Consider the following 19545-nt stretch of genomic DNA (forward strand, 5'->3'; position numbering starts at 1 on the left):
TATAGTAGGGTAGGCAGATAGAGAGATATAGATCATATATGGGATCGGATCTAGAGAGATATGTCCTCGATATGGACAGAGAGATAGACATAAGATAGAGGAGAGATAGATATAGAATATAGATAGATATATATAGTAGAATACATCATAGATAGGATATATATCCCTCTAGCATATATATACAGGATATGAGAGATATAGATATATATATATATATATATATATATATATATATATATATATATATACATATAGAAGCATACTATATATAATATATATAGATATATATATATATATATATATATATATATATATATATATATATATATATATATATATATATATATATGATATATATATTCTATATGATATATATATCATATATGATATATATATGATATATATATATCTCATATATATATCATATATGGATATATATATACTATATATATGATATATATATATGATATATATATATGTATCATATATATATATATCATATATATATACCGGGTATATCATATATATATATATATATATATATATAGATATATATATATATATATATATATATATATAAATATTCAGACCCTTTCTAAGAGAGGTGACCAAGAACCGAGCTCCACAGATCCTCTGTGGAGATGGGAGAACCTTCCAGAAGGACAACCATCACTGCAGCACTCCATCGATATGGGCTGTATGGCAGAGTGGCCAGACTGAAGCCTCTCCTCAGTGCAAAACACATGAAAGCCGCATGGAGCACTCTGACTGTGAGAAATGAGATTCTCTGGTCTGATGAAACTAAGATTTAACTCTTTGTCCTTAATTCTAAACGTCACGTCTGGAGGAAAACAGGCACTGCTCATCACCTGTGCAATACCATCCGATCGGTGAAACATAGTGGTGGCAGCATTATGCTGTGGGGGTATTTTTCAGTGGCAGGGAGACTAGTCAGGGTTGACGGAAAGCTGAATGGCGCAAAGTACAGATAGATCCTGAATGAAAACCTACTCCAGAGCGCTCTGGACCTCAGACAGGGCCGGTGTTTTACCTTCCAACAGGACAACAATCCTAAGCACACGGCCAAAACAACGCATGAGTGGCTTAGGGAGAACTCTGTGAATGTCCTTGAGTGGCCCAGCCAGAGCCCGGACTTGAAACCAATTGAGGAGAGACCTGAAAATGGCCGTCCATCGGCGGTCCCCATACAACCTGACAGAGTGTGAGAGGATCTGCAGAGAAGAATGGAAGAAAATCCCCAAATCCATATGTGCAAAGCTTGTTGCATCGTACCCAAGAAGACTTGAGGCTGTTATTGCTCCAAAAAGTGCTTCAACTAAATGCTGAGTAAAGGGTCTGAATACTTATGTCAATGTGAAATTTCAGTTTCTTATTTTTAATACATTTGCCAAAATTATTATGCAAAAAATTCTGTTATTACTTTTTCATTATGGGGTATAGAGTGATGATTGATGAGGGAAAAAAATAATTTAAACAATTTTAGCATAACGCTGTAACGTAAAATGTGAAAAAATTGAAGCGGTCTGAATACTTTCTGAACCCTCCAGAATTATTGGCACCCCTTTAGTAAAAATGAGCCTTGAAAATTTTGACACAGTTGAAAATGCCGATTTCCACTATCAGGGCAATAATTAAGAAGTTTAAAGCAACAGGAGATGTTAAGAATCAGCCTGGAAGAGGACTTGTGTACATTGACGCCACACACCGTGAAGAGGATGGTTCGACTGGCAAAAGAATCTCCAAGGATCACAGATGGAGAATTGCAGAGGTTAGTTGAGTCTTGGGGTCAGAAAGTCTCAAACGACCATCAGACACTACCTACCTCACCACAAGTTGTTTGGGAGGGTTACCAGAAAAAAGCCATTGCTGTCAATTAACAACAAACTAAAGCGCCTACAGTTTGCCAAACATTACTGAGACTTTGATTGGGACAGGGTTATATGGTCAGATGAGACCAAAATAGAGCCTTTTGGCAACAAACGTCAAAGGTGGGTTTGGCGTAGACAGAAAGATCAAATCAAATTTATTTATATAGCCCAATATCACAAATTATACATTTGTCCCAGTGTGCTTTACAAACACCCTCTGTCCTTAGACCCTCGCATCGCACAAGGAAAAACTTCTTAAAAGAAACCCCACAATTAAAGGGAGAAAAATGGAAGAAACCTCAGGGAGAGCAACTGAGGACGGATCCCTCTCCCAGGACGGACAGACGTGCAATAGATAGTCGTGTGTACAGGATAAACATAGTACAAATACAACATTTGACAGAAATTATGTTGTGTTGAAAAAAAAGAGAAAGTATGGATGAATCCAGAAAAATGTCAAAAAGGCTTCCCGGTGTCCAGCAGGACCAGGGCAGCAGCCACGATTCCTGATCCTGACGTAAACTTTATCAGTGGCAACCTGCCACATGAGACACACAGAAACTCTGGGGATGATGCTTAGAGTAAGATAGCTTTACAGAAAGCACCTCATACCCACTGTGAAGTATGGTGGTGGATCTCTGATGTTGTGGAGCTGTTTTTCTTTTCCAAAGGCCCTGGACATCTTGTTAGGATACATGGTATCATGGAGTCCAGCAGATATTAAATGAAAACCTAACAGCCTCTGCCCAGAAGCTTAAAATGGGCTGTGGTTGGACCTTCCAGCAGGACAATGATCCAAAGCACATCTCAAAATCTACACAACAATGGTTTACTGACCACAGAATAAAGGTTTTGCTATGACCATCACAGTCCCTGGACCTAAATCCTATAGAAAATGTGTGGGATGAGCTGAAGAGAGTCCACAAGCGTCAACCTCGGAATCTGAAGGATCTGGAGAGATTGTGTGTGGAAGAATGGTCTCAGATCCCTTGCATGTGTTCACCAACCTCATCAGGCATTACAGGAGAAGACTCAGAGCTGTAATCCTGGCAAAAGGAGGCTGCACAAAATATTAAATGAATGGGGTGGCAATAATTGTGGCACACATGTTTTGAAGGATTATTTTTATTTAAAGTAAAAAAAAAAGTTTTTGATTTCAATAATTTTACTTTAGTGAAAAGGTCAGATTTGTGTGAATATTTTGAGTGAAAGGCCAAGACGATAAACAATAAAATACATTTTACAGCCTATTTTGCTCATTTTTACTAAAGGGCTGCCAATGATTCTGGAGGGCACTGTATATATAACTGAACTGCCTAAATGCTCCATCTGGATCATAAATGTATGAAAAAATAAATTCCATGTCTCAGGTTGTGTGGCCACTAAAGTGAAGTGTTTTAAGTGACAGGTTTTAAGAGGATCTTGATTTGAACAGGGACACACTGGGAAGCTGTTTCTTCCTGCGGACAGAGATTACCCTGAAGGGAGCCACCTACCAGATCTCTTTCTCTGACACTGACCAGCTGCCTCCTCCCTTCCGCATCGACAACATCTCTGAAGTAAGTCTATGTTGGGACAGTAGCATGACCTGTTACTAAGAGGTGATCATTTCTCAAGAGCAATAAGTCATCATTTCCAAATCACTTATTGGACTCTCAGTTCTCTCAAAAACTTTGTGTCTTTGTAGTCTGGACATGATGAATCGTCCTAATGGAAATAACTTATATGTTGTTATATTCTGTTGTAGACACAAAGAGTGTACAGAACAGAAGTACATAAACGTTGTGAAGGATGAAAATATGGGACCTCGAGACAATTTAATAAATAGGCATGGATCTGATTCTTTATCGAGTTCTGATAAACTGTTGGGTGGACTGTTGGTTTTCACAACCATCTCAAAAAATAATTTCAACCATCCTGAAGTCAGCGTTAACCGTCATAAATTCTAAAAGTTGTCCTTCTACTTTGTTATTGTTATCTATAGTGGTTATTTGCATAAAAAGACAATTTAAATGATTAAATGTTTTTACTTAGTATTAGGAGTTTTAATGATGTATTGTACGCTGCTTAGAGCTAGTGTTCTAGTAAGTTAAATAGGTCATAATTCCTTCTCTAATGTCTAATTTATATTGCTGTGAAAACATCTTCAAACAACTGGATTTATTCAAGTTTTTCACCAAAAACTAAATTTTACAAGATTACATTTGAACACATCATGATGACATTATAATTTACCTTCGCCCAATACTCATTTTCACTGATAGAGCTTAAACGCATCATAATGCAACTCAATGGGACATCCGTTAATGTTAGCTGTTAGCTTTGTTATTTAGCCAAGCAGGACCGTGCTGCCCACCGGCTGCTAACTGCTAACAGCTAACGTTACTTGGGTGCGTGGGACTTGGGTACTAAAAAATAGGGTGCGTCCAGGTTTATTGTCATCATGTTTTTTCTCTCCGCCATGGCTCTCGCTCAACTGTCAACGTCTATAAGAGGTATCGATTGTCTATGAGGCATGCAATTCCAATGAATCGGACAACTTGGAACCGGTTCTTGATTCCCATCCCTATTAATAAATACATTTAACAGATTCCATTGCTTGAATCCAGGTGCCGATCCAGTTCTGGCAGCATGGTGTGGCTGACATTCGGCTGCACACTGAGGTGAAGGCAGGCTCAGGGCTGGACTACGCCTGCGACGAGCCCACTCTGCCCCCGTACCTCACACTGACTGTGAAGGGGGCTGGATCCTCAGACGTCACGTCCGACATGAACTTCTTCAGAGAATACAACAAGCTTTACTACGAGAACTTCATCTACATCGCAGCCACACACACTTTCTCACCGTATGGGCCAACGACATGAACATCATCATTATATATCATGTTTTTAAAAGTTAAAGTCATAAGGTAAGCTGCATCATTTTGTTGTTGCAGAAATGTAGAGAAGAGACCTGTTGGGAAGAAGCGTCTGGTGAGCTGTGCTGAACTGGTTCTCGATGTGGACACCAAGACTCAAAGGGTCATCCTGAAAAAGAAGGTACTTATCTTAGTTTCAAATGACCCAGGATGAACAAAAAAAACAGGATGTGAGTGTGGGTACAATGGAAGAAGCATGGACTGTTTGAATAGAGTATTGTCATGGGCAATTGTTATGCAAGCTAGTACAGAAAAGAGGTAAAAAACAAACAAAGCTGGTACGAGGCAGAGGCTGCGGTCGAATAGTACAAAAATGACGTCCTATGTCTTATCCTAACCACTTTTCCTTGACCTCACCAATTTTACGCACAACTTTGCATCGATAAGAGGAATCGATTGTCGGAGCCAAGAGACTACAAGGAATCATACAACTTGGAACCGGTTCTCCATTTCCATCTGTAGTTGCAGCCCGTGAAAAAAGCATGGACACGATGTCCATTATTGAATGTGTTGTAACGTGCACTGTGATTGTTTTGCAGGAGCCGGGGAAGCGATCCCAGCTGTGGAGGATGACTGGCACTGGCATGCTGTGTCATGAAGGCTCGTCCCCTCCGCAGAGCAAGCCGGCACAGCCGCGCCCACTGGACTCGTCTTTGGTGCTCGACATTGCAGGGCTTGCAGCTGTTAGTGACAATAGGTTTGTACTGTGTGCAGCTAGGATCAACACCACAAGTATTTCTCCCAGAAGTCAGTTGTGGACTCTGGACCATAAACTGTGAGGAAGTTCATCATGGAAGATTTCTCTGCCTGTCTTTCTCTCCCAGTTTTGAGCCGTTGATGCTGAGGAGGCCGGACTCACGCCGTAGCACCACCCAGACGTGGTACTTCAGCTCAGGCATGCTGACCTGCGGCCTTCCCCGGCTGGTAGTACAGGTGGGTACACCGAGCTAAGTTGATATGTCTTTGATGTGGAATTTGAAAAACGAATGCAGTCAATGAGTCGCAGTCCCGCTGCAGCGACATGCTCCATTCAACACTGCCTCGTCCTTGGGTCCCCAGCAAAACATCCACCACGTGTGACGTAGATCGATAGATGAACGGTTCTCAAGAAATGCGAAGGACATACATACCCAAAGGCAGACGAACAGAGAGACAGGCCTGAATAAGGACATCTTACTATAAATAGTTAGATGTCCTTTTTCTGAGTTTCAGGAACTCTTCTCCTCTATGCACTGCTGTGGAGTTCAGAGTCCTGAACACTCACATGTATGTTCTTCAGTTTTAGTTTGGAGGCATTATGTTTTCTGGTCATACGTCTGTCCGTACCGTTGTCATGAAGGCGGTAATTCTAGTTGATGTGTGACTTGTACACTTCAGGTGAAGGGTGGAGTGGGAGGTCTGTATGATGGAGCAGAGGTGGTGCTGGGACCAGACTCTGGGCTGCTGGAGCCTGGCCCCGAGCAGCAGTTCATCAACCAGAAGATGAGACCTGGTTCTGGCGTGCTGTCTGTCCAGGTGCTGCCAGATGGACCCACACGTGTCCTGCAGGTGAGAGCAAAACACAGAAAACTCTGTTAGAATATCATTAATCCATCATGACACTTATAGCATGGATGCTTAGCAGCCCTTTAACATTTATTTTATACAAAATAGTTATTCTAACTGGCATCCAAGATGCTCTGCACTGCCATTAGATTGTAAATGTGTGTAAAGATCTAACCGAAGGGCCTCATATTCAGTAAAGTTCTCATGTATAAATTACTTTGACCAAAATCTATCAGAACCTCGAGTCTTTAGGTTGCAGGTGCATGTAAGCGGCAGACACACTTTGTTTTATACCCAGTTCTACTGAAGTGCACATTTAATTTTCAACACGTGGCAACACAGTGCTCTGCAGTGTTCAATGTTTGGACCTTTGTGTCCCAGAGATCATAGAACATAAGCAGCATGGAAGCATTAACAGTATCTGATGCCATCTGTAGGAGCTGACACCACCAACACTAATCAACACCTCTGTAGCGCCACACTTTTCTATGCCATTAGATACTTCACAATGTATATTTTCTGGAGAATGAAGGATTTTATTTAGTAAAACAATCTAATTTGTAGAAGGACTGCACATTAGTCCACATTGCTTACTCTTGCTTCTTTATATTAAACAGTTTGTATCTTTAGTTTTTCTCTGCTACATCAGTGATGTGAACCTCTTCATTTCTGTTTGTTTGTAGATCAGTGACTTCAACCAGAGGAGGATGATGCGCAGCTCACCCAGCACAGAGCAGGACAGGGTTAAAGAGGATCTGAAGAAGAGGGAGCCTGAGCAGGAGCTGGAGGTACAGCTGTTCTACATCACCAGGGTTTGTCAATGACATGACGCATTCATTCTGGTACTCCTTTTATTTGTTATGTTTACAGCTCCTCTGTGTCTGGTACTTTGTGTTCCTTCACAGGTGTTGGTGAACTTGGAGGAAGGTGTGGGTGTTTCTCTGGTCAACAAGGTTCCTGAGGAGCTTGTGTTCACTACACTGTCTGGTATTGATGTCCACTTCACCCGCACTGCTGCAAACGAGGTGTTGGAGCTCAGCATTCAGAACATCCAGGTGAGCTGACTACAGCGGTACATTCAATGACATGTTCACATTGGAAGGTTATTTGTATAACACCATTTCAAACGGAGAGGACTTAAACCACTGACGAAGAGTGTGAGAAAGATCCTGTCGCTTCATCCACCACAGTCCACTGCTGACCTCTGTCTCTGTGCTACTTATCATTCAGAGCACATGAAATCCTGCTGCAAATGACTGGAAGCTACAATATGAAATGGACACCTGAAGTGTTATTGATACTACGTTACTGCAGTCCAACAGCTGCTCTGTACCCATGTTAACTTTCACCATCATCTAACAGCACAATACATGAATATTATCCAAACACAAACCTCCTACAAATAACGCTCCACAATGGAAAAAATATATATATATATATACAAACACATATATTTTTATTTGGGTATTTAATTAACCTCTTACAGTGTGGGGGAATTTACCCGAAAATACCTACAAATGACATACCCAAAGTAAATTAAAAGCTGCTCTTCAACCATTTGCACCATATGCATGGTTTTGGTCTAATTCAAAATATAACACTCTTATTGTTCTTGCAAAACAGTAACAGAATCACTCCAAGTGCTTCTGGCACTGGGTAATAGTGGTTCATATACTGAATTTGAAGAAAATAAACTATCTGAAATTTTCTGTTGAAAAAGATGCCTGAAGATGTGTATAGCTGGTAGGTAAGAGCTGGAAAACACAATAGGAACATATCATCAAGTATTACAAAGTTCAGGTTCAAATATCAGAACAAAACCACAACATATTAGACAGGTTGTTGTAAGAGTAACACCAGGCATTTTCAAGCTGAGCAATTTGGAGATATTATAATATTTATTAATATAATATTATTTGTATTACTCATTGTGGACCCTCGTGTCCACAGTCAGATTCAGGGATGACAGAGAGAGAGAGTATAGGGTTTAAACACACCGCTTTATTCGCTCACAGGTAAGCTTTCTATCACAATCATAATAACAGGTCGCTCTCCAGTCGGTCACTCGGCTGTTCGTCGCTCTCCAGGCTCCGCTGCGTCGTGGCTCACCAAGCGTCTCGGTCTGCTCTGGAACCCAGCCTACTGCAAGAGAACAGAACCAGGCCATCACCGTGCATTTATTATGTGACTGATTACCTGATTCCGTTCAGCTGTCTGGCCTCCAGCTGGGACACTCCTGTCTCTCCACAGCAGCCGGCGCCCTAACCACACCCCACTGCCACACACCCCCACCGCCCGACTCAGGCCGGGAGCCCGCCGGCCGCAAGCTAACTCCCCCCCCCCCTCCGCCGAGCGGGAGAGGAAATCAGCCACAACCATCCGGTTACCCGGCCTGTGGATCACCTTGAAGTTGAACGGTTGCAACGCCAGATACCAACGGGTGATCCGGGCGTTGGAATCCTTCATGCGGTGGAGCCACTGGAGCGGGGCATGGTCCGACCAGAGAGTGAAAGAGCGCCCCAGGAGGTAATAACGCAGGGCGTCGACCGCCCACCGTATGGCGAGGCATTCTTTCTCCACCGTACTGTAGTTCACCTCCCGCTGAGCCAGCTTCCGGCTAATGTACAGTACAGTACCCCCTCCACCTCCTGGGACAGAACGGCTCCCACTCCGCTGTTCGAGGCGTCGGTCTGCAAAACAAAAGGGAGAGCAAAGTTAGGAGAGAACAGTAGTGGCTCCCCACAGAGGGCTTTCTTTACCCTCTCAAACGCCCGCTGGCACGGCTCCGTCCACTGGACCGGATCTGAAGCACCCTTTCGGGTCAGGTCGGTCAAGGGGCAGGTCAGCTCCGCGAACCCCGGAATGAACCGACGATAGTAGCCGGCCAGCCCCATAAACCTCCTGACCTCTTTTTTCGTCTTAGGTGCCGAGCAGGCGGAAATGGCGGCAGTCTTTTCCAGCTGAGGCCGCACCTGCCCGCCACCCAAGTGGTACCCCAGATACCGTACCTCCCTCCGCCCAACCGCACACTTCTTCGGGTTGGCTGTGAGCCCCGCGCTCCTCAGAGACTCGAGCACTGCCCCCACCTGCTGCATATGCTGCTCCCACGTCTCGCTGTGTATGATCACGTCATCTAAGTAGGCAGCAGCATACGCCGAGTGAGGACGCAGAACCCGGTCCATGAGCCGCTGAAAGGTGGCGGGGGCCCCAAACAACCCGAACGGAAGAGTCACAAATTGGTATAAGCCATACGGAGTGGAGAATGCCGTTTTTTCCCTGGACTCTGGAGACAGGGGAATCTGCCAGTAACCCTTGGTCAAATCCAGTGTCGTATAAAAGCGAGCCGTGCCCAACCGGTCCAGGAGTTCGTCGACCCGGGGCATTGGGTACGCGTCGAATTTGGACACCTCATTAACCCTGCGATAGTCCACACAGAACCGAATTGACCCGTCGGACTTGTGGACCAGCACAACGGGACAACACCAAGCACTGCTGGACTCTTCTATTACTCCCATCTCCAGCATGGCCTGAAGCTCCGCCTGAACAATTTTCCTCTTGTGTTCAGGCAGCCGATAGGGCCGTGACCGTACCGTCACGCCCGGGGGCGTCTCTATGTGGTGGTGTGCGAGGGTGGTGAGCCCGGGCAGGGGGGAGAACACATCGGCAAAAAGCCCTTGCAACGTGGCAACATCCGCTCTCTGACCCGGTGAAAGCTGGCTGTCACAAAAACCCGGGGCTGATTTCACCGTTTTTAATACCTCCGGCCCCAGCTCATCTTTCTCCATCACCGTAGTAGCCAGAGAGACAGAGGCCACCTCTCTCCACTCTTTTAAGAGATTGAGGTGGTAAATTTGTGTCACCCCCCCCTGTCCGACCGCACCACCTCGTAATCGACGTCCCCCACCCGCCGGGTGACCACAAAGGGCCCTTGCCACTTGGCGAGTAATTTGGAGCTAGAAGTAGGGAGCAATACAAGTACTTTATCTCCCGGTGAAAATTGCCTCAGTCTCGACCCTCTGTTATACAGCCGCTGCTGACGTTCCTGGGCCTGGAGTAAATTCTCACGTGATAACTGTCCCAGTGAATGGAGTTTCGCTCTCAGGTCCAGGACGTACTGAACTTCATTCTTACTTGTGCTAGGACCCTCCTCCCAGTTTTCTTTAACCAGGTCCAAAACACCCCGTGGCTTCCTGCCAAACAACAACTCAAAGGGAGAAAATCCCGTGGAGGCCTGGGGAACCTCCCGCACTGCGAACAACAGAGGGTCTAACCACTTATCCCAATTGCGACTATCTTCGTGAACGAACTTACGAACCATATTCTTCAGCGTTTTGTTAAACCGCTCCACCAGCCCGTCTGCCTGCGGGTGGTACACACTAGTCCTAATGGAGCGGACGCCGAGTAGCCCGTACAGCTCGCGTAAAGTGTGTGACATAAAGGATGTGCCCTGGTCAGTCAAGATCTCTTTCAGGATCCCAACTCGGGAGATGACCTGGAACAGTGCCTGCGCCACACTCTTTGCCGAGATGTTACGCAGCGGCACTGCTTCCGGATATCGCGTTGCGTAATCCACTAGGACCAACACAAAGCGATATCCCCGTGCGCTCCGGTCTAATGGCCCGATGAGGTCCATACCAATTCTGTCGAACGGCACCTCAATTAATGGCAATGGGCGCAACGGCGCTCTTGGAGTGGCCGGCGGGTTAACATTCACGGCAGGACGCACACCACCGCTTCACGTCCGCGCACCACCACTTCACGTCCGCGCGAATGCCAGGCCAATAGAATCGGGCCATGATCCGGTTGAGTGACTTGTCGTACCCGAGATGACCGGACATGGGGTTATGATGAGCCGCCTGGAAAACCGTTTCCCGGCGGCTTTTCGGAACCAACAACTGGGTATTTAACTCTCCTGTCTGTGTGTCACGGCTCACACGGTACAGTCTGTCCCTAATCACCGAGAAGTGGGGGTGTGTCAGTGCGACGTTCGGGTGTAGTGGGGAACCATCCACACACACTACTTGCTCGAACGCGTGACGGAGGGTCTCATCTCGAGACTGCTCGAGGGGAAAGTCCTCCACCGGACGTAACGGTGGAAGCTCATCACAAGCCTCCTCCAGCCTCCCCTCCCCGGCGTTCGCCCCCTCCGTCTCCCCATTGAACACCGCACACAACTCACATTTCCCTACCGCCCGTGAACGCACCCCCCCAGTCTTCCCCGCTATCTTGTCAAACCGCGGCCAATTCGTTCCCAGTATCAGGGGGTGCGTGAGGCGAGTACTAACTCCAGCCTTAACTCTATGCTTTTTCCCCTTAAATGAAATTACCAGGGTCACCACCGGGTACTCGTGAATATCCCCATGCACACACCTCACCTTCACCCACGACGCCTCCAGCAATGCCCCGGGCCGAACCAAGCGCTGGTGGACCATGGTCTGCGTACATCCCGAGTCCCACAGAGCCTGGTGAATACCCTCCTGTATACATACCGGTACACGGTACATCCCTTCCGGACCGGGGGAGGAGTCTGGCGGTGCCACAATCCGGACCAGCTGCCCCACCTCCATGACTGGACAGTCCCGCCGGGTGTGGCCGAGCTTGCCGCACCGCCAGCACCCCAGCCCTGACATTTGAGGAGCCCTCTGCGGTGCCGGGCGACCAGACGCGTAGGCTGGGTCCTGTGGAGGGGAAAACAAAGGAAACTGGTTAGGGAGCGACTGGGGTCCAGCTGTCCCAGGGGTGTAGGCAGGACCCCCGGAGGATGGCGTAGTGCCAGGTCCAGCGGCCCCCACGGCGGGCCGGAACCTCCTCGGGGCTGGAACGGGCCGGAGCTGTGGAGGAGAGATGGCCCGGGCTTCAGCCCCCAGGCTCCGCCGGGGCAGGGAGAGGTGGTCCTCCGCGAGTCTGACGGCGGCTTCAAGGCTGGCCGGACGGTGGCACTGGACCCAGTTCGCCGAGGAGAGGGGGAGTCCGGCGATGAACTGCTCAAGGGCCACCTGCCCGACGATGTCCTCCATGGAGTTGACTCCCGGCTGGAGCCAGCGCCTAGCCGAGTCGAGGAGCTGCTGGGCGAAGGCGAAGGGTAGGCCAGCGTCCTCGAAGGGCAGTCTCCGGAGCCGGCGATGTCCCTCTGGTGTGCTGCCCAACCGGTCCAGGATCGCCCTCCGGAGCTGGTGGTATTCGTATCTGGAGGTCGGCCCGCTGGGCTTCCCCGGACAGCAGGGGGAGCAGACGTATCCCCCACTCAGCCTGCGGCCACCCGCACGCCTCTGCCGTGCCCGCGAAGATGTCCAGGAAGGCCTCGGGGTCGTCCTCCGCCGTCATCTTCTGCACGGCGACCCGCGGGAGCTGGGCTGGCCCGCCTCCCGACTCAACCTCCGAGGCAGCCGATGACCGGAGCATTCCCTGCAGGAGGTCTCGGTCCGCCTTCTGGAACGCCGCCAGGTCTACGAGCGTCTGGCTCTGCTGTTGCTGGAGGGCCGCTGTGCCCTCGTGCATGGCCGCCAGACGCTGGAGGATCAGCCCTAGCGGGCTCTGCGCAGCTACCTCCTCTGTCATGTCCTTGTTCAGGCGCCACTTGTGGACCCTCGTGTCCACAGTCAGATTCAGGGATGACAGAGAGAGAGAGTATAGGGTTTAAACACACCGCTTTATTCGCTCACAGGTAAGCTTTCTATCACAATCACAATAACAGGTCGCTCTCCAGTCGGTCACTCGGCTGTTCGTCGCTCTCCAGGCTCCGCTGCGTTGTGGCTCACCAAGCGTCTCGGTCTGCTCTGGAACCCAGCCTACTGCAAGAGAACAGAACCAGGCCATCACCGTGCATTTATTATGTGACTGATTACCTGATTCCGTTCAGCTATCTGGCCTCCAGCTGGGACACTCCTGTCTCTCCACAGCAGCCGGCGCCCTAACCACACCCCACTGCCACACTCATAAATAACTATTATATACCCAGATTCCCTGTTAGTAGTAATGACACAGAGTAAGTGAAGTATAAACACAATTTTTGTAATATTTTTGTGTTTTGTATTTGGTTTTCTGAACTATAATAAATACAATTTTGAAAAAAGAAATTACATTTGTAAAAAAAAAAAACATTGAAATAGCACATCTAAATTCTGAGCATTTCATTGGCTACATGATACGCCAGTCATCGGGAGACTCGGCTGCTATTGGCTCAGTCTGTAAACAAAAGAAGAGGGGCTGGCACTTCCTTATCAAGTTGACACTCATTGGCTATTGAAGGCTGTAGATGACGCATTGGAATCTCCGATTGGTCAATCGAACGCTTAGAGGCCGGTCTACATTTTGGAATGAAGCGCTCAGCGCTGCAGTAACGTAAAATAAAGTTTTTACCAAATATAAACGGAAAAAAGACACACCGATCAGCTGATTTCAAAGATTGCAACAGCTGTTTATTGGCTTTTATCGGTGTGACGATGTTGACGATCAATATATTTTTTACTGGAAACAATCTATTGGACCTTTACAATGAGTGTTTTTTTTGGATTATTACTGATTACAAGATTATTATGAGGCTTTATAGGTGAGTTGGCTCAAAGTTATGATTTTGAGTTTGCTTGCTAGTTTGAGGAGTTGATTGTACCTGCTATTGTGATCTCAAAATCTAAATAGATGAGATTCTAAGCTTTCTAATGAGGTATGGCATGGGTACCACATCCAGCATGGTGGACTGTACACTACACAGGGCAAAATACAACTCCTGGTGGGCCGTCTCCACGATTACAAGATCTAAATCAGGAAGATTACATCCAGGAAAGACTGTGGCGAGTGTTGTGTGAATACTGTGTGTGTCATGTTGTTGTCATCAGGTGGACAACCAGCTGCTGGGGACCACCCAGCCTGTGATGCTGTGTGTGACTCCCAGCTCCAGTGACAGCAGTGTCAACGACAGCGGGCCGGCCCTGCAGGTCAACTCGGTCAAGGTTCCCAGTAGCCTCATGCTCACCGATCTCTTCAAGGTCAGTGTCGCACACTGAACCGCACACTGAACCGCACACTGAACCGCACTCTGAACCGCACTCTGAACCGCACACTGAACCGCACAATAAACCTCACACTGAACCTCACAATGAACTGCACACACACTGAACCGCACACTGAACCGCACACTGAACCGCACACTGAACTGCACACTGAACCGCACACTGAACCGCACACTGAACCGCACACTGAATCGCACACTGAATCGCACACTGAATCACACTCCGAATCACTGTGTGTTATAAGCTACAGTATAACTGTAAATACTTTCCTTCCAGATGAGCACCAGCTAATCCCTGGTTTCTTGTACGAATCAGAATACTAGATGGTAGAATGACTCATGATATCACCACGATGTGTTCACAGCACCTCATGGTGACGGCCCGCCGCTTCACAGTCATCATCGAGGAGAAACTGCTGCTCAAGCTGCTCAGCTTCTTCGGATACGGACAGACGGAGGCTGGTAGGTCATTTGTTCAATGTCATTATTAATGTTTATGCGATGCGGTGAGTAAGAGGGTAATTTTTCAATAACCATAACTGTAATGAATACAGAGCTGGAGAAGTTGGATGAAAACATCTATGAGAAGCCCAACGAGGATGCAGGACCTCCCAAACGGTTCTACTTTGAGAACCTGAAGATCAGCCTCCCTCAGGTCAAACTTAGTGTGTTTACCTCTCACAAGCTGCCTCCTGATCTCAAGGTAACCTCACATGCTTATTTCTTTCCTTTATATTCTTTACAGCCACGCTTCTGCACTTAGCTAATGCAAAGTACCGTCACCTTTGATAGAGAGCAACATGTCCCCTTACTGACTTCATCATGGTGCCAATCACCTGACAGCAGATTGTTGTTAGACAGAACCAGTGGAGGGTTAACCTTAACCCTAATCTCAAAAGCCATTGTTCATAGTTCAACATGTTGGAAATGGCTTGTTCAGAGCATGGTTAGCCTAGCTTAGCATAAAGATAGGAAGCAGATCGTCTGGCTCTGGTCACAGTTCAAAGATACAGCGACCAACACATCCAACACATCTAAAGCTCACTTATTAACACGTTTTATCTTCTAACAACTCCTCCTAAAACCAGACTCCAGTAGGACTCAATACAATCATTTGTGAGTGCATAAATATTCAATGAATTAATACCAATAACCTTGTTAAAAGTGATCATTAGGATTTGGATGCTGTTAGTCTGTTAGGCTGAGAAATACATACTCTACATAAAAGGCACATAAGAACAATAATCATGATGACAGACAAAGATATTATTGTGAGAAGAGTTTACAATAATAGAAAATTAACTGGACATGCTTCATCTCTGACCCTCTGCAGGTCACTCTAAATGTGTCTTAGAGGACCTGAACATTGTTTAGTTAAGACTGTCCACTGAGCACAGCCAGCTGACACAGACAGTGGAGTCGATGTCTTGTCACATGTCTAGGGATTGAAACGGCAGCAGACTTCTAATTGTAATAAGTTCAAATAGTTTCTGAATTGATCACAGAAATGTCCTTTGACATGATGTCACTCTGTTACTGTCCTTCCTGTCTTTCTCACATGTTCTTCATCTGCATGTGTTTTTGTCACTACAGGCTCTGAAAGGCACCCTGGGCTTTCCTCTGGTTCGCTTTGAAGATGCTGTTATCAACATGTACCCGTTCACCAGAGTGCACCCCTATGAAACGCAGGAGATCATCATCAACGACATCCTCAAGCACTTCAGAGAGGTCAGCTGAAGATGTATATTATAAGGGTCCTATTCCTGAGTAATGCCACCTCTGCACTCACACACAGTGTAGCTGCTATACAAGCTAGTTTTGTCTTTCCTACCTTTAATATTTTTGTTCTCAAATTAAATTAAATTAAGCTAGAATTAAACACTCATATCTACATTTTTTTAAATTAAATTTAAAGTAAAGATCGTTTCTACCCCTGTTCCTGTGAGTTGCTCCGTGGACACACGTCACATACTCAGGTGTGTCATGTGATGTGTAGACTCGTGTCCTCACTGAGTCGTGCTTCCTGTCTGCAGGAGCTGATCAGCCAGGCAGCTCAGATCCTGGGCTCTGTGGACTTCTTGGGAAACCCCATGGGCCTCCTTAACGACGTCACTGAGGGCATGTCTGAGCTCATCAAATACGGCAACGTGGGCGGTCTCATACGCAATGTGACCCACGGTGTGTCCAACTCTGCTGCCAAGGTACTCCTTTCCTGAGCTATGTTTGCACTGCTCTGTACTTGTATTTGCTGTGTATCATTTTACAGCATTCTTTTCCGGGCACACACAATTTTAACTGATTTGCTTAGCTGTTTCATTGCTGTATTCTATTGTGCAGGCCATGCAGTGTGATCATGATCCTGTTCCCTGTGTGTCAGTTTGCAGGGACTTTATCAGACGGGTTGGGGAAGACCATGGACAACCGGCACCAGAGCGAGCGAGAGTACATCAGATACCACGGAGCCACCAGTGGAGAGCACCTGGTAGCAGGGATCCATGGACTGGCTCATGGTACAGCTGGGGCATGTTCTGGGTCTGCTGACAGTAAAGCTAGTGGGCTAAAGATTCACTTAGTGGGCCCCTGAACACCTTGCATGTTGAAGGGTGAAGAGCAGCACACAGGATGTGGCTTCTGATGCTGCAGCTGCTGCTGGCATGGATGAAGTACTGTATGTGTGACAATACATAAACAACCTCCCTGTGAGCGCAGAGTGCAGAACTAGCTGGTTGTGTGGATTTTAATGATGTGGATAGTTCTATACAAGAAATATCATCATTGTAAACATATTGTTCTTCTGAAGTTACAATTCTTTTGAATAAACGCTCCCTCCTCAGGTATCATCGGAGGCATGACGAGCATTATCACTTCAACAGTGGAGGGCGTGAAGACGGAGGGCGGAGTCAGCGGTTTCTTCTCCGGCCTGGGGAAAGGTCTGGTCGGCACTGTGACCAAACCGGTGGCCGGAGCTCTGGACTTTGCCTCGGAGACGGCACAGACGGTCCGGGACATGGCTAGTCTCAGTAACCACAGGTGGGCTGAGTCTATTACCTGTACTGTATTAAGTGAGCTTATGAATCAATGATCTTCAGGTCTACAGAGACACTGACACAGCGCTGTGGATGGTCTGGCTATGTGAGAAGAATGTACTACTAAATGTTTTTCTAATATAATTCAAAGGGTAACACTTTATTTTAGAATTTCTAAGCAGTATCCGATTATTTAAAGAATATATATAACTGTAATGTATTTTCTATTAATGTGCAGTGTTTGTCAACAATTCTAACTTCGCCTCTGAAGACAAAGCGTACGTCACCAAAGAAACAGTGCCTGTACCGACACTGTGATGTCCTGACTCCTGTGTTGTTGGTGTTGTGTTGATCAGGCTCAGTGTGCTGCGGGTCAGGAAGCCTCGCTGCTGTAAGGGCCCTCAGGGTCTGCTGCCTCGACACTCGGCCACACAGGCTGACGGCCAGGAGCAGCTCTTCCGCCTCACTGACAACATCCACTCTGAGTTGTGAGTGCACTCTTCTGTGTGTCTGACACCCTGTATGCTGCACGTCCATCACACTGAGCTCACTGTTTGTTTACCTCTCCAGCTTCATCGCTGTGGAGCCCATCGACAGCTATTGCGTCCTCATCTCCTCCAAAGTGGTCTACTTCCTGAGGCCGGGGGACTACGTGGACCGCGAGGCCATCTTCCTAGAGGTCAAGTATGACGACCTCTACCACTGCCTGGTCTCTAAGGATCATGGAAAGGTATACGTGCAGCTCACCAAGAAGGCTGAAAGCACCAGCAGCGGTGTGGCCATTCCTGGCCCCTCCCACCAGAAGCCTATGGTGAGACACTCAACTGGTGTCTGCCATCCAGCGCGTTGTGGTTTATTCTGTGTCTCACTGTTAGGAGACATTATTCTGATTAATAACCACGTAACCCTCCTCTCCGCAGGTCCATGTGAAGAGTGAGAGTCTCGCCATCAAAATCTCTCAAGAGATCAACTATGCCAAGAGTCTGTACTATGAGCAACAGCTCATGCTGCCTGCCAGTGAGAACGAAGACTGCTTACTGCTGGAGTCCTGATCACAGCACCTTTTTAGGAAGGATTAGTAACTTCTCTTGAATCCGGAGAAGATGAAGGCTTTTATTGGTTTTTGTAGGCCTCTGTATTTTAAAGTGTTTGACAAAGTGCATTAAAGGGAATAGTCAGACACCTGTGCACTTGGTTTAGTCGCATGATGTTTGGCAAAGCACATACATGCACATGAAATCAAAACATATGCAAGGCAGTGTTAGTTTGACTGTGTGTATGTAGAAAACACTGGCTCTCTGTGTTTATATGACTGCTGATGGCAGCAGGTGTTCTATATGTTTGTGAATAGGCAGAAATGTAAATAGAGCTACATACCAATACTATAAACCAGTGTACATACTGTGTATTCATTATGAAGTATGGATAACAACAACAAAAGCTGATAATGTAAAATGTAAAAAACAAACTGCCTTTGCAACTCTATTTTGTGTAAAAGATTATTAGTTAGGGGGGTGAATTGCACTGACACAGGGAGGGAAGGGACCTGCCTCACACACCCTGAAGCTGCCTGTCATCCTCCTTGCCTTTTACAATCACAGACCTCCAGGTCCCACGTGTCTCCACTTTTATTTAACAACCCTTTTTTTTTTAACGAGCCTTGTTCTTTCTAACCAGGGTTCTCCTCTACAAGACAGTGTGCGCTTCCCAGCCAGGCTTCACTGGAGACTACACGACTTGTTGAAGAGTGTTGGTCTTTGGGTTTTGGTGTCGGATGAGATTTTCATGCGTGGTGTGTTAGAGAGAAGGAGTTCAGGACAGGCCTGTCAGAGAGGGAATGACTGGTGGATTTGTTCTCCTGTACAATAACATTCACATGGACACACTTTGAATAAAGCACCACGACTGCAGCACTCACTGTGTGGGACCTTTTATTTCCCAACTTGGATGTACTGTTAACAGATGTCTAGTATCGGTATGATTCTATCATGGCACACACAAACCTGTTTTAAATCCTGAATTTCAATTGTTTAAAGTTCTAACTCTTAAGATGTGCCGTTTTCTGCTTCTCTGACACTTCATAGTATGGTGTCGGAGTGGGATCATCAGTGATGGTAGAAACTATCCATTTCCAATAATAATTTAGTGATCGACCTGCAA

At 46.6% G+C, this 19545-nt stretch overlaps 1 protein-coding gene across 1 annotated transcript in view; it reads left to right on the forward strand.

The window, feature by feature from the left end:
• The window catches only part of vps13d (vacuolar protein sorting 13 homolog D), an 81195-nt gene extending 61897 nt beyond the window's left edge, over positions 1–19298 (forward strand). The window contains 18 exon segments of the mRNA XM_029436248.1: positions 3325–3448; positions 4499–4734; positions 4825–4927; positions 5346–5503; positions 5631–5739; positions 6184–6354; positions 7035–7139; positions 7257–7406; positions 14187–14336; positions 14725–14821; positions 14914–15062; positions 15953–16087; positions 16393–16560; positions 16737–16869; positions 17194–17389; positions 17742–17873; positions 17956–18196; positions 18306–19298. Coding sequence (XP_029292108.1) covers positions 3325–3448; positions 4499–4734; positions 4825–4927; positions 5346–5503; positions 5631–5739; positions 6184–6354; positions 7035–7139; positions 7257–7406; positions 14187–14336; positions 14725–14821; positions 14914–15062; positions 15953–16087; positions 16393–16560; positions 16737–16869; positions 17194–17389; positions 17742–17873; positions 17956–18196; positions 18306–18437 — 2689 coding nt within the window. The 3' untranslated portion in view covers positions 18438–19298.
• The last annotated feature ends 247 nt before the right edge of the window (positions 19299–19545 follow it).

The sequence above is a fragment of the Cottoperca gobio genome, chromosome 7 (genome assembly GCF_900634415.1).
Source record: "Cottoperca gobio chromosome 7, fCotGob3.1, whole genome shotgun sequence".
NCBI lineage: Eukaryota > Metazoa > Chordata > Actinopteri > Perciformes > Bovichtidae > Cottoperca > Cottoperca gobio.